Source organism: Muscardinus avellanarius (assembly GCF_963383645.1).
Source record: "Muscardinus avellanarius genome assembly, chromosome: 16".
NCBI lineage: Eukaryota > Metazoa > Chordata > Mammalia > Rodentia > Gliridae > Muscardinus > Muscardinus avellanarius.
The window spans coordinates 57,991,067-58,005,637 of record NC_137802.1 but is presented as its reverse complement, the minus strand read 5'-3'; the positions used below and the strand labels follow the sequence as shown (position 1 = coordinate 58,005,637).

The window sequence follows — 14,571 nt, the reverse complement described above, 5'->3', positions numbered from 1 at the left end:
TAGACATTCTTTGCACTGAAAGAACTGCTGAATTATACCCGAATGATCTGCAGCTGCTCACTTCAGCTTCTTGTTTACCTTTCCTCTCTAGAGCCTGGTGCTGTGAGGCAAGATGGCGCCAGCACGGCTCCGCTGCCGCCAAGTTGGCTGGTTTCTTTTCTGGTCTCTGGTTGTTCTTCTAGTCTTCTTTTTCTCTGTCCCTTGTGTTTACATTTTCTATTTCTCTGCTGATAGTGTTTTCTGGCTATTAAAAGCACTGATTTTGTGGCAATAGAGATCGAGTGTTAGCAGGACTTGTAAATGCTGCTTTTCTAAGTCGCCATGTCCTGGAAGTTCCTTTTTATTTTTGAAACAGGGTCTCCTTGCATTGTGAAGGGCCTCGCTAAGTAGCTGAAGCTGTTTGTGAACTGCGATCCTCCGGTCTCCACCTCCCAAATGCTGGGATTACAAGCATGCACCACCATGTCCAGCTAAATTATAGATCTTTTAAATAAGGTGTTTTTATCCTATTTTAATGAGACCTCCATTTCCTGCCTTTTCTCTCTATTTCCATATATGGGAGAAAATATACGACCCTTCACTTTCTGGGTCAGACCTATTTCACTCAGCATGATGTCCCCCAATTCTATTTACTTCTCTGCAAATGGCATATATATATATATTGTGTGTGTGTGTGTGTGTGTGTGTGTGTGTGTGTGTGGTACTGGGAATGAAACCCAAGGACATTCTATGCTGAGGTACACACCCTGCCCTATTTTTTATTCTTTATTTTCAAACAGGGTCTCACAGAGTTGTAAAGGGATTCACTAAGTAGCTGAGGCTGGCCTCAAACCACATCCTCCTGTCTCAGCCTCTCAAATGTCTCCCCACCACGCCTGGCTCCCCACCATGCCTCCCAAATGTCCCCACACCTCTCAAATGTCCCCACCACGCCTGGCTTAAATGACATAATTTCATTCTTCATCATGGCTGAGTAAGACTCCATTGTCTTACTCCATCACATTTTCTTTATCTATTCATCTGCCAACAGACACGTAGGCTGGTTCCAAACTTGGCTTTGAAAACTGTGTTGCTATGAATGTGGGTAAGCATATATTACTATAGTATGCTGAATTTAATTCATGAAAATAGAATGGAGACCATTATAGAATGGGGTTTAGTGAGAGAAAGGAGGGGAGAAAAATAAGAGGTGGGGCGAATTTCTTAGACCAAACCATGCTATGTGTAGGTATGAATATATCACATTAAAGCCTACCATTATGTACAATTACAATTTACAAATATTAAAAATAAAATCCATAGCCACAGGAATATTAAACAATTATAAGAAAATTAAAAGACAAGCTGTTCTGGACACTGTGAAAACCTGCAAATAACTGTTACAACATAACTACCTTTAGGAGATGCCCCTTGATATATGGTACACACTTGTATGTGTATTTGTGCATTACCTAAGTATTTATGCATATATGTTTCCTGGAAAGCCTAGAAATCCACTAAATTGTAAATGGCTGTTGGAAATCTGTTAACCCACTGAACTTTTCTGTAAGACAGGGAGAGTTCTCTTCTAGAGGCTGAGGGAAGAACAGGCCACATACTTCAGGAGATGAACGAACTTTGCAGCAAAATAATTTCAGGAAGCAGAGACTACCCAGAAATAACAGTAGTTTAATCATACACATCATGTTAAGGAGCATTTGCTAAAAATGAGAAAGGCCCACTTTGCTGATTACCTTAAAGATGTGTGCTTTGAGGATGTGATGTCCCAGCTCAATAGTCTGTTGTCGGTTTAGTTTTCCTTCCTGACGGGAAAACCAGAAGGCAAGTAATGTGTGACCGCTCCTGCAAAAAAAAAAAAAAAGACTCATTTTAGGATTTCCTTTTTTTTTTTTTTTTTTTTTTTGTGGTACCAGGGATGGAACCCAGGGGCATTGTACCTCCAAGCTACATCCCCAGCCCTAGTTTTTAGTTTTTTAAATTTTGAAACAGGGTCTCACTGAGTTGTGAAGGGCCTTACTAAGTAGCTGAGGCTGTCCGCAAACTGCGATTCTCTGGTCTCAGCCTCCTGAATGCTGGGATTACAAGCGTGTGCCACCATGCCTGACCCTCATTTTAGGGTTTCTAATGCCTCAGTTCTGTTTCTGGTGGGGCACTGTTTAGGTCCAGTTAGACCTCTAAAAAGACAAAGAATTGTAGTTTCTTGTGGAAGAGTACTTGCTACTTGGCAAATAATGAATATTGAAAGGTTCCTAACTTTCATCAGTTCTTTATTCAAACCACATGCATGAAAATCACAAAATGTCATTTCTACTTGGCTTACACCCATCCCACACACAGATGGCATTAAAAGATTTCCTTTTATTTTCTGTCTCTGTTAGCAACTTTTATCCCACCAATGCTTAAATGTCAGTGTTCCTTGGGATCTCTATATTAGTCTTTTCTATTCTGTCTTCTGTCTGGATTAGCTCATCCCTCCCCAGAGCCTGCTCAACTATCTTTAGCTAGTGCACGCACGTGCACACACACACACACACACACACACACACACACACACACACACACACGCACAGAGATGTATTTTTTCTCTAGACTTCTTAGCATTACACTAGAAATAATTCAACTGTCTTGACTATTTCCATTGGAAGTCCCATTCCGTGTAAACTCAACATCCCAATGTGGATTAGCAACCTCTTTCTCAAATGATTACCATTTGATGCCATGAATATAGGCTGTATATCCCTCTAGTGAGTATGTAACACAATGCTTCATGCTCTCTCCTCCACTAGCCTGAGTTTCCTGATGTCTCTATTTCTCTATGTATCCTTGCTAACCAATCCCCAATCTGTTCATGAAAGAGAAAGCTCTTTTCTGCCTCTGGATACTCTCAATGTATAAGAAAGGCCTCCAACCTGTTTAAAATCTGTGGTTAGCTGGACTGAAAATAAAGTCAAAAGAAGGGCTAGGCTAAAAGAACAGCAGGTCAAAGCTCAAGTCCTGACTGTATATATAGCATCTACACTGCCCTTACTTTGGACCTTTCATTAGGAGGTAATAAATTTATCACTTAATCTATTTGAAGTTTTTTGTTTTTTTCCAGCTCAAAGCATCCTGATGATATATATCTTTAAATACAAGTATACACATATATACAGTAATGAATGAGTTCCTTAAATCAATAATTTTTATACCAAGAAGGCTATAATTTCTACTAATAATGGGATAGAATTTTGAGACCTTATGAGTCTTCATCTTTATACTTGCTATTTCTCTTCAGTGCTTAGTCAATAACAAAAGTAAGCACTATTGCTTCCAGCTAGATGCGATGCATATACTGTGACAACACTGTGTGAGTATAAATGTGTGTGATATATATCCAACATGTGTATATATGTTTCTGTTTACATTTATGAAAGAAATTTGGATTATTTATCTTCTCCATAATGCTTAACACAATCTATTACATGTAAAAATACCCAATAACTTTTTTTTTTAGAAGAAAAAAGTGGGAATTAAAGAAAAAACACTGAATCATGTTTGGGATGCATTGCCTTACCACATCTGTCATAGCCTTTAGGACCTGTGGACACTTAGAACTCTCTACCAATCACCAGGTCAGCAGACCTCTTTCTGGTACCAATAACTCAACTTTTCCATTTCTTTCACTTGAAGTGTCATGAAAGAGGGAAATAAAACAAATTTCTCAGTTTCAAGTATTTTTTTTTTTTTTGGTATTGGGGATTGAATCCAAGTGAATTCTACTTTCAAGCTATGCCCCCAGCCCTTTTTATTTTGAAACAGGGTCTCAGCTGGGTTTGGTGGTGCACATTTGTAATCTCAGTACTTGGGAGATTGAAAAGGGAGGATTGTAGGTTTGAAGCCAGCCCCAGCAATTCGAGAGGCTGTCAGCAACTTGGTGAGACCCTGTTTCCAAATAATAAAACAAAAAGGGCTGGTAGCTCAGAGGTAGAATGCCTCTGGGTGCAATCCTATTACAAGAAAGAGTCTTGTTAAATTGATGAGGTTGGCTTTGAACCTAAGATCCTCCTGTCTCAGTCTCTCATGTACTGGAATTATAGGAGGCACCATCAGACCTGGCTAAGTTTCAAGTTTTTAAACAGAAGGAAAAGCTGATACTGATATTTTGCTGGTGATGCTTCCCTCAAAGGAGGCCTAAATGTCTAATGGATGTTTTTCTCTTATTTTGAACCCTTGGCTACTCAGCCAGATTCTTCTTCTTTTTATTTTTTATCTTGGTATTGAGGATTGAGTCCAATAGCATTCTACTTCTGAGCTATACCCTCAGCCCTATCTTATTTTTTTAATTTGAAACAGGGTCTCACTAAATTGTGAAGAACCTCCCTAAGTTGCTAAGGCTGGCTGCAAACCTGCTATACTCCTATCTCAGCCTCCCAAGTACTGGAATTACAAGCATGCACCACCATGCCGGGTTATCAGCCAGATTTGAAGATATCTCAACTGAAGTCTAAGGAAAAAAATGATTTCTTTTTAAATCTTCAGTAAAGAACCTAGGGGATAGGGGGCAAGAGAGCTGTTCCTATTTTACACAGGAATCATCTCAGATTTCATTTCAGTAAGATGGAAAGGAATTTCTAACCTTTGGCTTCACAGCATTTGTAAATTATAATGAATACCAGGTCAACTTGCTTAATGGGATAAGATTAGCCATGATGGAAAGAAAGTTATTTAACTGGCAGAATGTCTAGGAAGGTGCATGGCCCATGTAGACTCATCACTATCATCTGAAAACCTGAGCTCAGGGTTGTTTTGCATTCACAGAATCTGGGAATTGCTACTGAACTCTTATTTATCCTAGGAAAGCTCAATTTAGTTGGTCAGCTGTTTTAATGGAGCATAGTGAAGTTAGATGATAATGAGAAGCATTTATAAAGTGTCCTCTTCAGCCGGGTGTGGTGGCGCACGCTTGTAATCCCCGCGCTTGGGTGGCAGAGACAGGAGGATCGCGCAGGTTCGAAGCCAGCTGCGTGTGCTGGCTTAGGAGACCCTGTTTCCAAATAAAAAATATAAAAATAGGTCTGGGAGTGTAGCCCAGAGGTATAAGGGCTTCCAGGAACCCCAGTACCACCAAAAAAAAAAAAAAAAAAAAGTGTCCTCTCAAGGTCTCAAAATTCTATCCTGTTATTAACAGTGAAATTATTGTAGCCTTCCTAGTGTAAGAATTATTACCTTAAGTAACTCATCCATGGCTGTACAATAATGACTTGAATGCCTAAAATGGGCTTCTGATTTATTATCTGTGCTTTAGGCTCTGAACAAGAAGCCAAGTCTATTAGGATTAAGGCAAAAGGCTTGTGCTTGACAAAGAAATGAATTTTCAAATAGACAAAGATTTGACTTTGTGCTAGTGTTTTCATTTTCTTACAGTAACTAAGGAATCTTGCTACAATGTTTACATTTCTCTAGTACACAACTCCTCTAGCTAGAGATGATGGTGCTTGCTTTTGTTGTTGTCAATCGGTACCCAGGAGAAATAGCAAGCAATATAGGTGAAGGATAAATTGAAGCTGTGACAACTGTAGTTCATTACTGTGGATTGAACCCAGGGGCATTCTACCTCTGAGTTGTACCCCCTTTTTATTTTTTATTTTGAAACAGGGTCTCTCCTCTTTTTAAAATTTTTATTTTAAAACAGGGTCTTAGTTGCCGAGGCGGGCTTCAAACATGTGATCCTTCTGTCTCAGCCTCTCAATTACTGAGATTACATGTATACACTTACATTATTCCTTAAATAATGTTCTGATCAGTTCATTGGACTTAAAAGTGTGTAGTGTTTAGGACACAAAGGGTAAGAGCAATTTATGCTGGCATTTCCATTTGTACCTTATTTTTCTGATAAAATATGTTAGCACGAACTATAGTCTGAATGTGTTACACTACATGTGTGTATATTTTTTTCTCTTACCATTTGTTCACTCTAAACCTCATTATTCTTTTTGAGCCCTAGCTTAAACATTTTCTAAGATCTCCAGTAGCCTTTTAATTGCCAAATAAAGTAGTTTTCCTTTAGCCTTTGATTTTTTTCTTTTCTTTTATCCCTCCAGCATTAGGTCCTGTTTGCTACCTTTCTTTTCTTTTATTGGTGCACTGCAGTCATACATCTTAACAGGGTAAAAGATGGTAGAGGCATACATGCACATAGCACTCATTTAGCCCTTCCCCAATTCCCACCCCATCCCCTCCCCCTCCCTCCTTTCCATGTTCAGTTTACCGACTTTGATATGCTTATGAATGTACATCATGTACCTTAGGGAATTTCCCTCTTTCCCCCTTCACATTCCCCAGTTAGGTCGCCTTATTTGCTCATCTATGGTTTCTCCTTCTTTGTCTAGAGTTCCTCCTATGACTCTTTTTCTCCCTAGCCACTACCTTTCTTTTTGAAGCTGTCTGTCTGTCTGTCTGTCTCCCTCTTTTGTGGCACTGGAGATGGAACCCAGGGGCATTCTACCTCCAGTCCTATTTTTTATTCTTTACTTGGAAACAGGGTCTCACTAAGTTGCAGAGGGCCTCACTAAGTAGCTGAGGCTAGCTGTGAACTGGGATCCTCCTGTCTCAGCCTTTCAAGAACTGGGATTCCAAGTGTGCAACACCATGCCTGGCTGAAGCTGCCTCTTGACACCTGTGTCACTACCCTGGTATTTTTTCCTATTTCCTTTAGTGATGTAAACTCTTTGCCTTATTTCCTACAGACTCTTCTTTCCCACGTTATTCTAGTGTCTCCTGGCTTCAGTTTTCACTTCAAGGTGAAATGACTCCCACCATGACATCTCAAATACTAAGATTTAGTTTGGTGTCGGATTGCCTGCTGGGTCTTTCTGCCTCCATTACTGTCAAATGAAATTTACCTTTTGTAGTTGGAGCTTTCTCTCAAACCCAGGTATCCTTAAGCTTCTTTATATTGTCAAATATTGACAGTTAGGCATGAGACCTAGTGGTTTTTTTTTCCTCTCCTCTTTATACTTTCTTGCCTGGACAATTTTAAGAGTCTCATTCTCTCCAGTGTATTCCCCACTGCCCTTTCCCTGGTCCATCCCAATTATATACATTGCAAAAACGTCATAAAAATGCTGCTAAAAATTCTTCAGTGGCTTTATATTCACCATGATACATCATCTACATTCTTAGTGTGGTATTTAAATACTCTCCATGATTTGTCCTTTATCTATCTGTCTGCCTTTTCCATCCCAATTTGCACGTTCAATACCAGATTCAGTAAATTACTTGTAGGATTTCAAACATGCTTTCCCTCTGCCAATATTTCTCTTTTTTTGTGGTACCGTAGATTGAACCTAGGGGCATTCTAACTAACTCTGAGCTAAATTTCTAGTCCTGTTTTTTTTTTTAAATAAATAAATAAGCAAATAACTTTATTTATTTAAGGCTGGCTGTGAACCTGTGATTTTCCTGTCTCAGGCTCCCAAGTATTGGGATTTCAGGTGTGCACCACCATGCCTGGCCTATATTTTTTATTTTTCAAGTTGAAGTTGACATCATCTCCTCTGAAGCCTTTCTTGGTTCCTGTGATAAGAGTCAGATATTCTTTCTTTAGGTTCCTATTGTACCTAGTATAAAACTCCATGATAGCACAGATGAAGAACATACTGTTCTCATATCAGTCTTCCCATTAGTCTCTATTAAGGATAGAAACCATATTTTTCACAATGTACTCCTAGGTAATAGGAGTAAATAACTACAGAATGAAGCAGGGTGTGATAACACAACTGAGGCAGGAGAAGCACAAGTTGGGGCTACCCTATTGACTTAGCAAGATCTTGTTTCAAAGTAATAGGGTTGGTGAAGGTCAGTGGCAGAACACCACTGGGTTCAATCCCCAAAATATAAAACATTTGCAGAATCAATAAGGATTAATGCCTTATGCTTACATACTATGTTATAGTTTTCAAAATACTTTAATAACTTTTAGATTGTCACAAAACACTGTATTGCAAATACAGGAGTAATATTATTCCTAATATTGGCCGAATGTGATGAAGAATTCCACCAATGTAAAGAACAATATTTATTTATTTTGTATAAATTCTGAAATGCCTAACATTAAAATCAGTATTAACTTTGACTTTTGATTAGGATTTTGGAAAAGCTAAGAAATAGAGTGAGTTCTAGTAAATGTGATGTGATCTAAGGCATGACTAAATACAACCATGTTTTCCTCTATAATTAAAGATAATGGTATCCAAAATCAACTTTAATGAGTTCAGAGTTTTGTATGTGGTTATAAAAGCAATTGGTTGTTGTTGGTGGTGAGGAAAGAATTATTTCCACATAGTTTATATAATGAGATCACCTTGTGACTCAAAGTTACCCCATAAATTTGCATACTATCTTATGGTTTTCAAAATACTTTAATAATTCACAAAGCTACCTCTTTGACTATGAAACAAAGTCAAACAGAACTATGTAAGCTCCTAGTTCTGTCACTTAGAACCTCTTCCTACTGTCCCCAGGCTTTGGTAATAACATTCTACTCTCAACCTCTATGAGATCAAAACTTTAGATTTCACAAATGATTGAGATTATGTGGTACTTGTCTTTCTGTGCCTGGCTTGTTTCACTTCAGCCCAATGACTTCTGGTCCCATCCATGCTGTCATAAAGGACAGATGTCATGATAGTATTACATTGTATATATGTACCGCACTCTCCTTATCAGTTGAAGGGCACCTGGGTTGTTTCTATTCCTTGGCTATTGTGAATAATGCTGCAATGAACACGAGAAAGAAGACATCTCTTCAACATGCTGATTTCATTCCCTGTGGATATACAGCCAGTAGTAGGACTGCTGGATCAGATGGTGGTTCTCCTTTTAACTTTTACAGTAACCTCTATATTGTGTTCCACAATGGCTGACTAACTTCCATTCCCACTAACAGTGTGCAAAAGTCCCTTTTTCCCATACCCTCACCAGCTCTTGCTTTTTTTTTTTTTTTTTTTTTTTTTTGAACTGAGGATTGAAACCAGGGGCATTCTACCTCTGAGCTACATCCCCAGCCTGAAATTTTTTCTTCTTTCTCCTTCCTCCCTTCTTCCCTCCCTCCCTCCCTTCCTTCCTTTCTTCCTTCCTTCTTCACTTTTTGGTGGTACTGGGCTATATTCCCAGACCTACTTTTTATATTTTTATTTGGAAACAGGGTCTCTTAAGCCAGTGCAGCTGGCTTCGAACCTGCGCGATCCTCCTGTCTCTGCTTCCCAAGCGTGGGGATTACAAGCGTGCGCCACCACGGCCAGCTTTATTCTTTATTTTGAAACAGGGTCTCACTAAGTTGCTGAGAGCCTCACTAGGTAGCTGAAGCTGGCCATGAACCTGTGATTTTCCTTTCTCAGCTACCCAAGTACTGGGATTACAAGCCTGTGCCACCAGGCCCAGCTATTGTTAAGCTTTTATTTTCTTACAATATCCACTCATAGTTCCCCAAAGGCACTTGAGACCTTCATACTTCTTGCTTTTGTTCTGCTATTACCTTTTCTTCTCTGCCGACAGTCCTCTCTATCAGTACTATGAAGCCTAATTAAATCAAACTCATCCTTCAAGGATGCACTTGAAGGCCACATCTTCTGCAAAGCATTTTCTCTTTGTCTAGGTTCCTATGATACTCATACTATGGTGCTGTAGTTGATTTCTATGCATTTGACTTCCCTTTAGGTAGCCAGGGGTATCTTATTCTAATTTTCTCCAGTGGTTAGTATAGTCCTTTCTGTGGAAGAGAAGTACAATAAATGTGTAGTGAATAAAACTAAGCAAATGGGTATCAGGAAGGACTTCCAGAACTACTTTCTAACTCACTGCTCAAGATGATCTTGAATTTGTAGGTATTTCTGTTGCCTCTGGGTAAGACTGGGAAGTGCGTGTAAATATGACTTTAATGTGGACACTGACAAACCTGATCCTTTTCACCTCTCATCTTAAAAATTTGTTCTACAATTAAATTTAGGTGCTTCTACCTTATAGTCTGCTAGCTACAATCCATTCTTAGCACAATACCTACATGTCTTTGCAAAAATTCTTACTTGTAATTACAGTTTATCAGTCAATAACACCTTTTCATGGGTTTCTCATGGAAGCTGAGTTCCACATATATTTCTAGTCATCTCATGCTACTATTTAATATTCAATGTGAACATGCATGAGCCTGATGCAAATGAACTCTAAGTAATGGACCATGAGTAAAATATACTAAGATGTACCTTTGGAGAAATAGGTAGAACAGAATCATTTCTTTGTAAACACAGAATCTGGATAGGAATTTGCTTTCTCCTACTTTGTCTCACATCTTCCTAATGTCTTTCTGTTGTGTTAATGCGTCACTAGTCACAGGAAAATGCTCTATACTTTCTTATCTGCCCCAACAATGAGGTCTTTAGGCAGTTGGCAGGATTCAGGAGACAGAAGGGCTATGACTCTATTGAACGGTTATAGTGTAAAACATGATCAGTAACCATAGAAAGACTTATCACTCCTCTCTTGCCCTCAGCTCCTTGTTTATACTTCTAACATAGCACCTGGCTCTGATTATATGTAGTTATAAACGTGTCTATTAGAACCACTAACCTGCAAGTCCTGGTAGGCAGAGTCCACCTTGCTCATGTTTGTACCTCCTGTAGTGCTTTGCAGAGTCCTGACTGTGCTATGTAATAAATGTTCACTGAGTGCCTGCTGAAATGCATATGTCCACCTGCTCTCGAGGACGGAGTAAGTAAGAGTGACCAGACACCCTGTCTGGTGGAGCTGTGAGAAGTTTGTCAAATATTTTAAGTTGCAAGCTTAAAATCAGTACTAATTATCATTTCTTTGCTCACTGATTAATTTATTGTTTAAAAAATACTGTGGTATGGTGGCACACATCTGTATTCAAGTATTTGGGAGGAAAAGATAGGAGAATCTTAGGTTTGCGGCCAGCCTCAGCAACTTAGGGGGATCCTGTTTGAAATTAAAAAATAATACATACTGGAAGCCAGGCGTGGTGGCTCACGCTTGTAATCCCCGCGCTTAGACGGCTGAGACAGGAGGATCGCACCAGTTCAAAGCCAGCCTCAGCTACTTAGTGAGGCTCGCAGCAAATTAGTGAGACCCTATTTCCAAAAAAAAATATAAAAAATAGGTATGGGAGTATAACCCGGAGGTAGAAAGCCTCTGGGTTCCATCCCCAGTACCAACCAACCAACCAACTAACCAACCAACAAAAAAACGTGCTGGGACGGTGTAGCTCAGAGGTAGAATTCCCCTGGGTTCAATCCACACCTCCCCACCCTTACTATGCACACATCATACCACAAACAAATACTATGTGTCAGGAATTCTTATTAATCATTACAGAGACAAAGGTGAAGATAGGAAAGGTTCATGTCCTTATTGAACTCACTCATATTCCAGAGGGGGAGGTGGACAATAAGCAAATATTCACATATAATAAATAATAAAAGGTGATACATGTTAGAAAGGAAGTAAAAATGTTAGGATTAAGATAAAAATGAGGAGGGACTTACTTAGATAAAGTGACAAGTAGAAGTGTCTGAGGAGGTGGCATTTAAGCTGAGAACTGAAAAGGAATGACAGATATTGCCATGTAATAAGCCAGGGACAGTGAGCTCCAGATGGAGGGAATTGTTAAGTGCAAAGGCCCAGAGGTGAGAAAGAAAGTTCTAGGAACTGGCAGAGAACTTTGCATAAGAGCAAGAATGAATGAGCTCAATTTACAGAGATAGGCAGAAGCTATGCCTATAAAAAAGGGTTTTGAAGTATATGGATTTGATTTTATTCTTCTTCTTCTTTTTTTTTTTTTTGGTGGTACTGAGGTTCCTGGAAGCCTTTCTACCTCCAGGCTACACTCCCAGACCTATTATATATATATTTTATTTGGAAACAGGGTCTCTTAAGCCAGCACGGCTGCCTCCGAACCAGCGCGATCCTCCTGTCTCCGCCTCCCAAGCTCGGGGATTACAAGCGTGCTCAACCATGCCTGGCGATTTTATTCTGATCATGTAAGAAGCCACTGAAGAATTTTCAGAAAAGTCTCTCTCTATATATAGTCTGAAGTGTGTCTTGAAAAGATCTCTCTGGCTGCTGGTGGAGAATAAATTGGAGGAGGGCGAGAGGGGAAACTGATGGGAAATCAAAAGTAATCCATATGAGAGCACAGGGTGTGGTCAGTAAAGATGAAGACAAATGGACAGTCACAAGCAAAAACTGGGTGTAGAATCAAGTAGATACCCTGATAACTGCAGCAAATGAATGTCTCAGTTGTGGGTTTTTAAGGTTAAGAGATATACCCCTGGCCCTATTTTATTTTGAAACAGGGTCTCACTAGGTTGATGAGAGTCCCACTACTTGCTGAGGCTGTCCTCAAACCTGTGATCCTTCTGTCTTAGCCTCCCAAGCACTGGGATTACAGGCATGTGCCACCATGCCTGGCTTTGAATCTTTTGATTTAGCCAGTGTTGCTTCAGAGACCCAATTAAGGATAAATTAGCCTCTAAAAGTATTAAACATTCCCCTTAATTACCTACCCACATCCTCAGTTTAGCTTGCTTGCCTGCCTGCCTGCTTTCTTTCTTTCTTTCTTTCTTTCTTTCTTTCTTTCTTTCTTTCTTTCTTTCTTTCTTTCTTTTTTTTTTTTTTGGTGGTACTGGGGTTCCTGGAAACCCTTCTACCTCCAGGCTGCACTCCCAGACCAATTGTTTATGCTTTTTTTATTTGGAAACAGGGTCTCTTAAGCCAGCGCGGCTGGCTTTGAACCTGCGCGATCCTTCTGTCTCCGCCTCCCAAGCACGAGGATTACAAGCGTGTGCCACCACGCCCGGCTCTCAGTTTAGATTTCTAAATGGAGTTATTTTATTTATTTTTCTTTTTTTTAATTTTTATTGTTTATAAGTAGAACATATTGAGAGTGGTGTACATTGACACTGTGCTTCATGCCCTTCTCCCTCCCTTTCCCTTCCCCCTCCCAATAGAGTAAATAAAGTTATTTTAAGCTGGTATTTGTTAGCTAGGTGTGATGGCCGCATGCTTGTAATCCCAGCATTTGGGAGACTGAGACAGGAGGATCGTGCAAATTCGAAGCCAGCCTCACCTACTTAGTGAGGCCTTTGCAACTCAGTGAGACCCTGTTTCAAAATAAAAAATAATAAAAAAATATAGGGCTAGGAGTGTCGCTTGGAGGTAGAATGAACCTGGGTTCCATCCCCAGTACCTCAAAACAAACAAACAAACAAAAAACAAACAAGGTATTTGTTATACTGAACATAAACACCCTTTAAGAAGTTATATATGGAGAGAGATAGGGAAGATGGTGACCAAGTAAAGCAGTGTCTATGAATACTGTTGACCCTCGATCTCCACAGCTTCAAAAGTAACACCTTACATAGCCAGAAAATACTATCAATAGAGAAAGAAAAGCTATAAATAAAAGGGACAGAGAAAAAGAAGACTTGAAGAACAACCAGAAAGCAAAAAAGAAACCTGCCTGCCTTGCAGTGGCAGCCGCCATGCTGACACCATCTTGCCTCACAGAACCAGATTCCAGGGAAAAAAAGTAAGGAGCTGAAGTGACCAGTTGCAGTCCAGTTGGTTGTAATTCAGCAGTTCTTTCAGCACAAAGACCAGACAGAATTTCCAGCGGTCAAGCCCATTACACCCTCTAGGGATTCAGAGCGGAGCTCAAAACCAGAAAAAAAATCTGCCAGCCTCATGGCTGAGGGCGTGTTATTGGCGCCATCTTGGTAGTAGTGGCAGCAAGTTCTCCAAGCCCACGAGGGCTCCAGCCCAGCATGCACCACAACTGTAAGTGAAATTGCGGCCCCTACAGGAGAAATCCCAGTGCTGCACCCCCAGGGATTCGCGCAACTTTGATAAACTCCCTGGGTCTGAGATCTTGCAGTTCAACCCTGTGAAGGAGTAGTGGTGGCAGAAATTACCACACTCTAGTCTCAGTTCCCTGAGGGAAAATGCCCCACCTGGCACCCTCAGGGTCTTGCGCAGCTGCAACTAACTCCCTGGGTCTGAGACTTTGTGATACAACCCAGGGAAGGAGTGGTGGTGGCTGAGATTACCACACCCTCCAGAGATCCAGAGTATATTAAGTGAAGCCATGGTGATATGAGAAGAACCCAGAGAAGGTGGGAGAGGGATCTACTATTGATCATATCAAAAGCTCAGACAGACTCAGGCTCTGATCAGTGGAAAGTATGGGGGGAGTCTTATGTTTAACACTAAACCCAATGAGTAGGATTGCTGGGAACACCACAGACACCCCAACTGTGGTGAACAGGGAGAAGTCAGACTAGCCCAGCCCCAACTGTGAAAACAGAGACACCTACATTGAGTTTGGTCTCAGAGGCATATGCTACCAACAGAGGGAGGGAGAGACCTAGACTCCAGGATTGGTGGAAAGTATAGAGGGTACCCTTCACTTAATATTAAATCCAGCCCCATTGATATCGACAATCTACATAGACTGAGAAGACTCAGAGAACCAGACTCAAAAAAATGTGCCTGGTGGCACTCGGTATCTATACAGAGAGA

At 40.3% G+C, this 14,571-nt stretch overlaps 1 protein-coding gene across 3 annotated transcripts in view; it reads right to left on the bottom strand.

The window, feature by feature from the left end:
* Nucleotides 1-14,571, bottom strand: part of TANC2 (tetratricopeptide repeat, ankyrin repeat and coiled-coil containing 2) — a gene marked incomplete at both ends in the record, with an annotated part of 361,064 nt that overhangs the window by 48,981 nt on the left and 297,512 nt on the right. For all 3 annotated transcript variants that reach the window (XM_080712438.1, XM_080712439.1, XM_080712440.1), the window contains one exon: nucleotides 1,734-1,842. In XM_080712438.1, coding sequence (XP_080568564.1) covers nucleotides 1,734-1,842 — 109 coding nt within the window. The remainder of the gene's footprint in view (nucleotides 1-1,733; nucleotides 1,843-14,571) is intronic.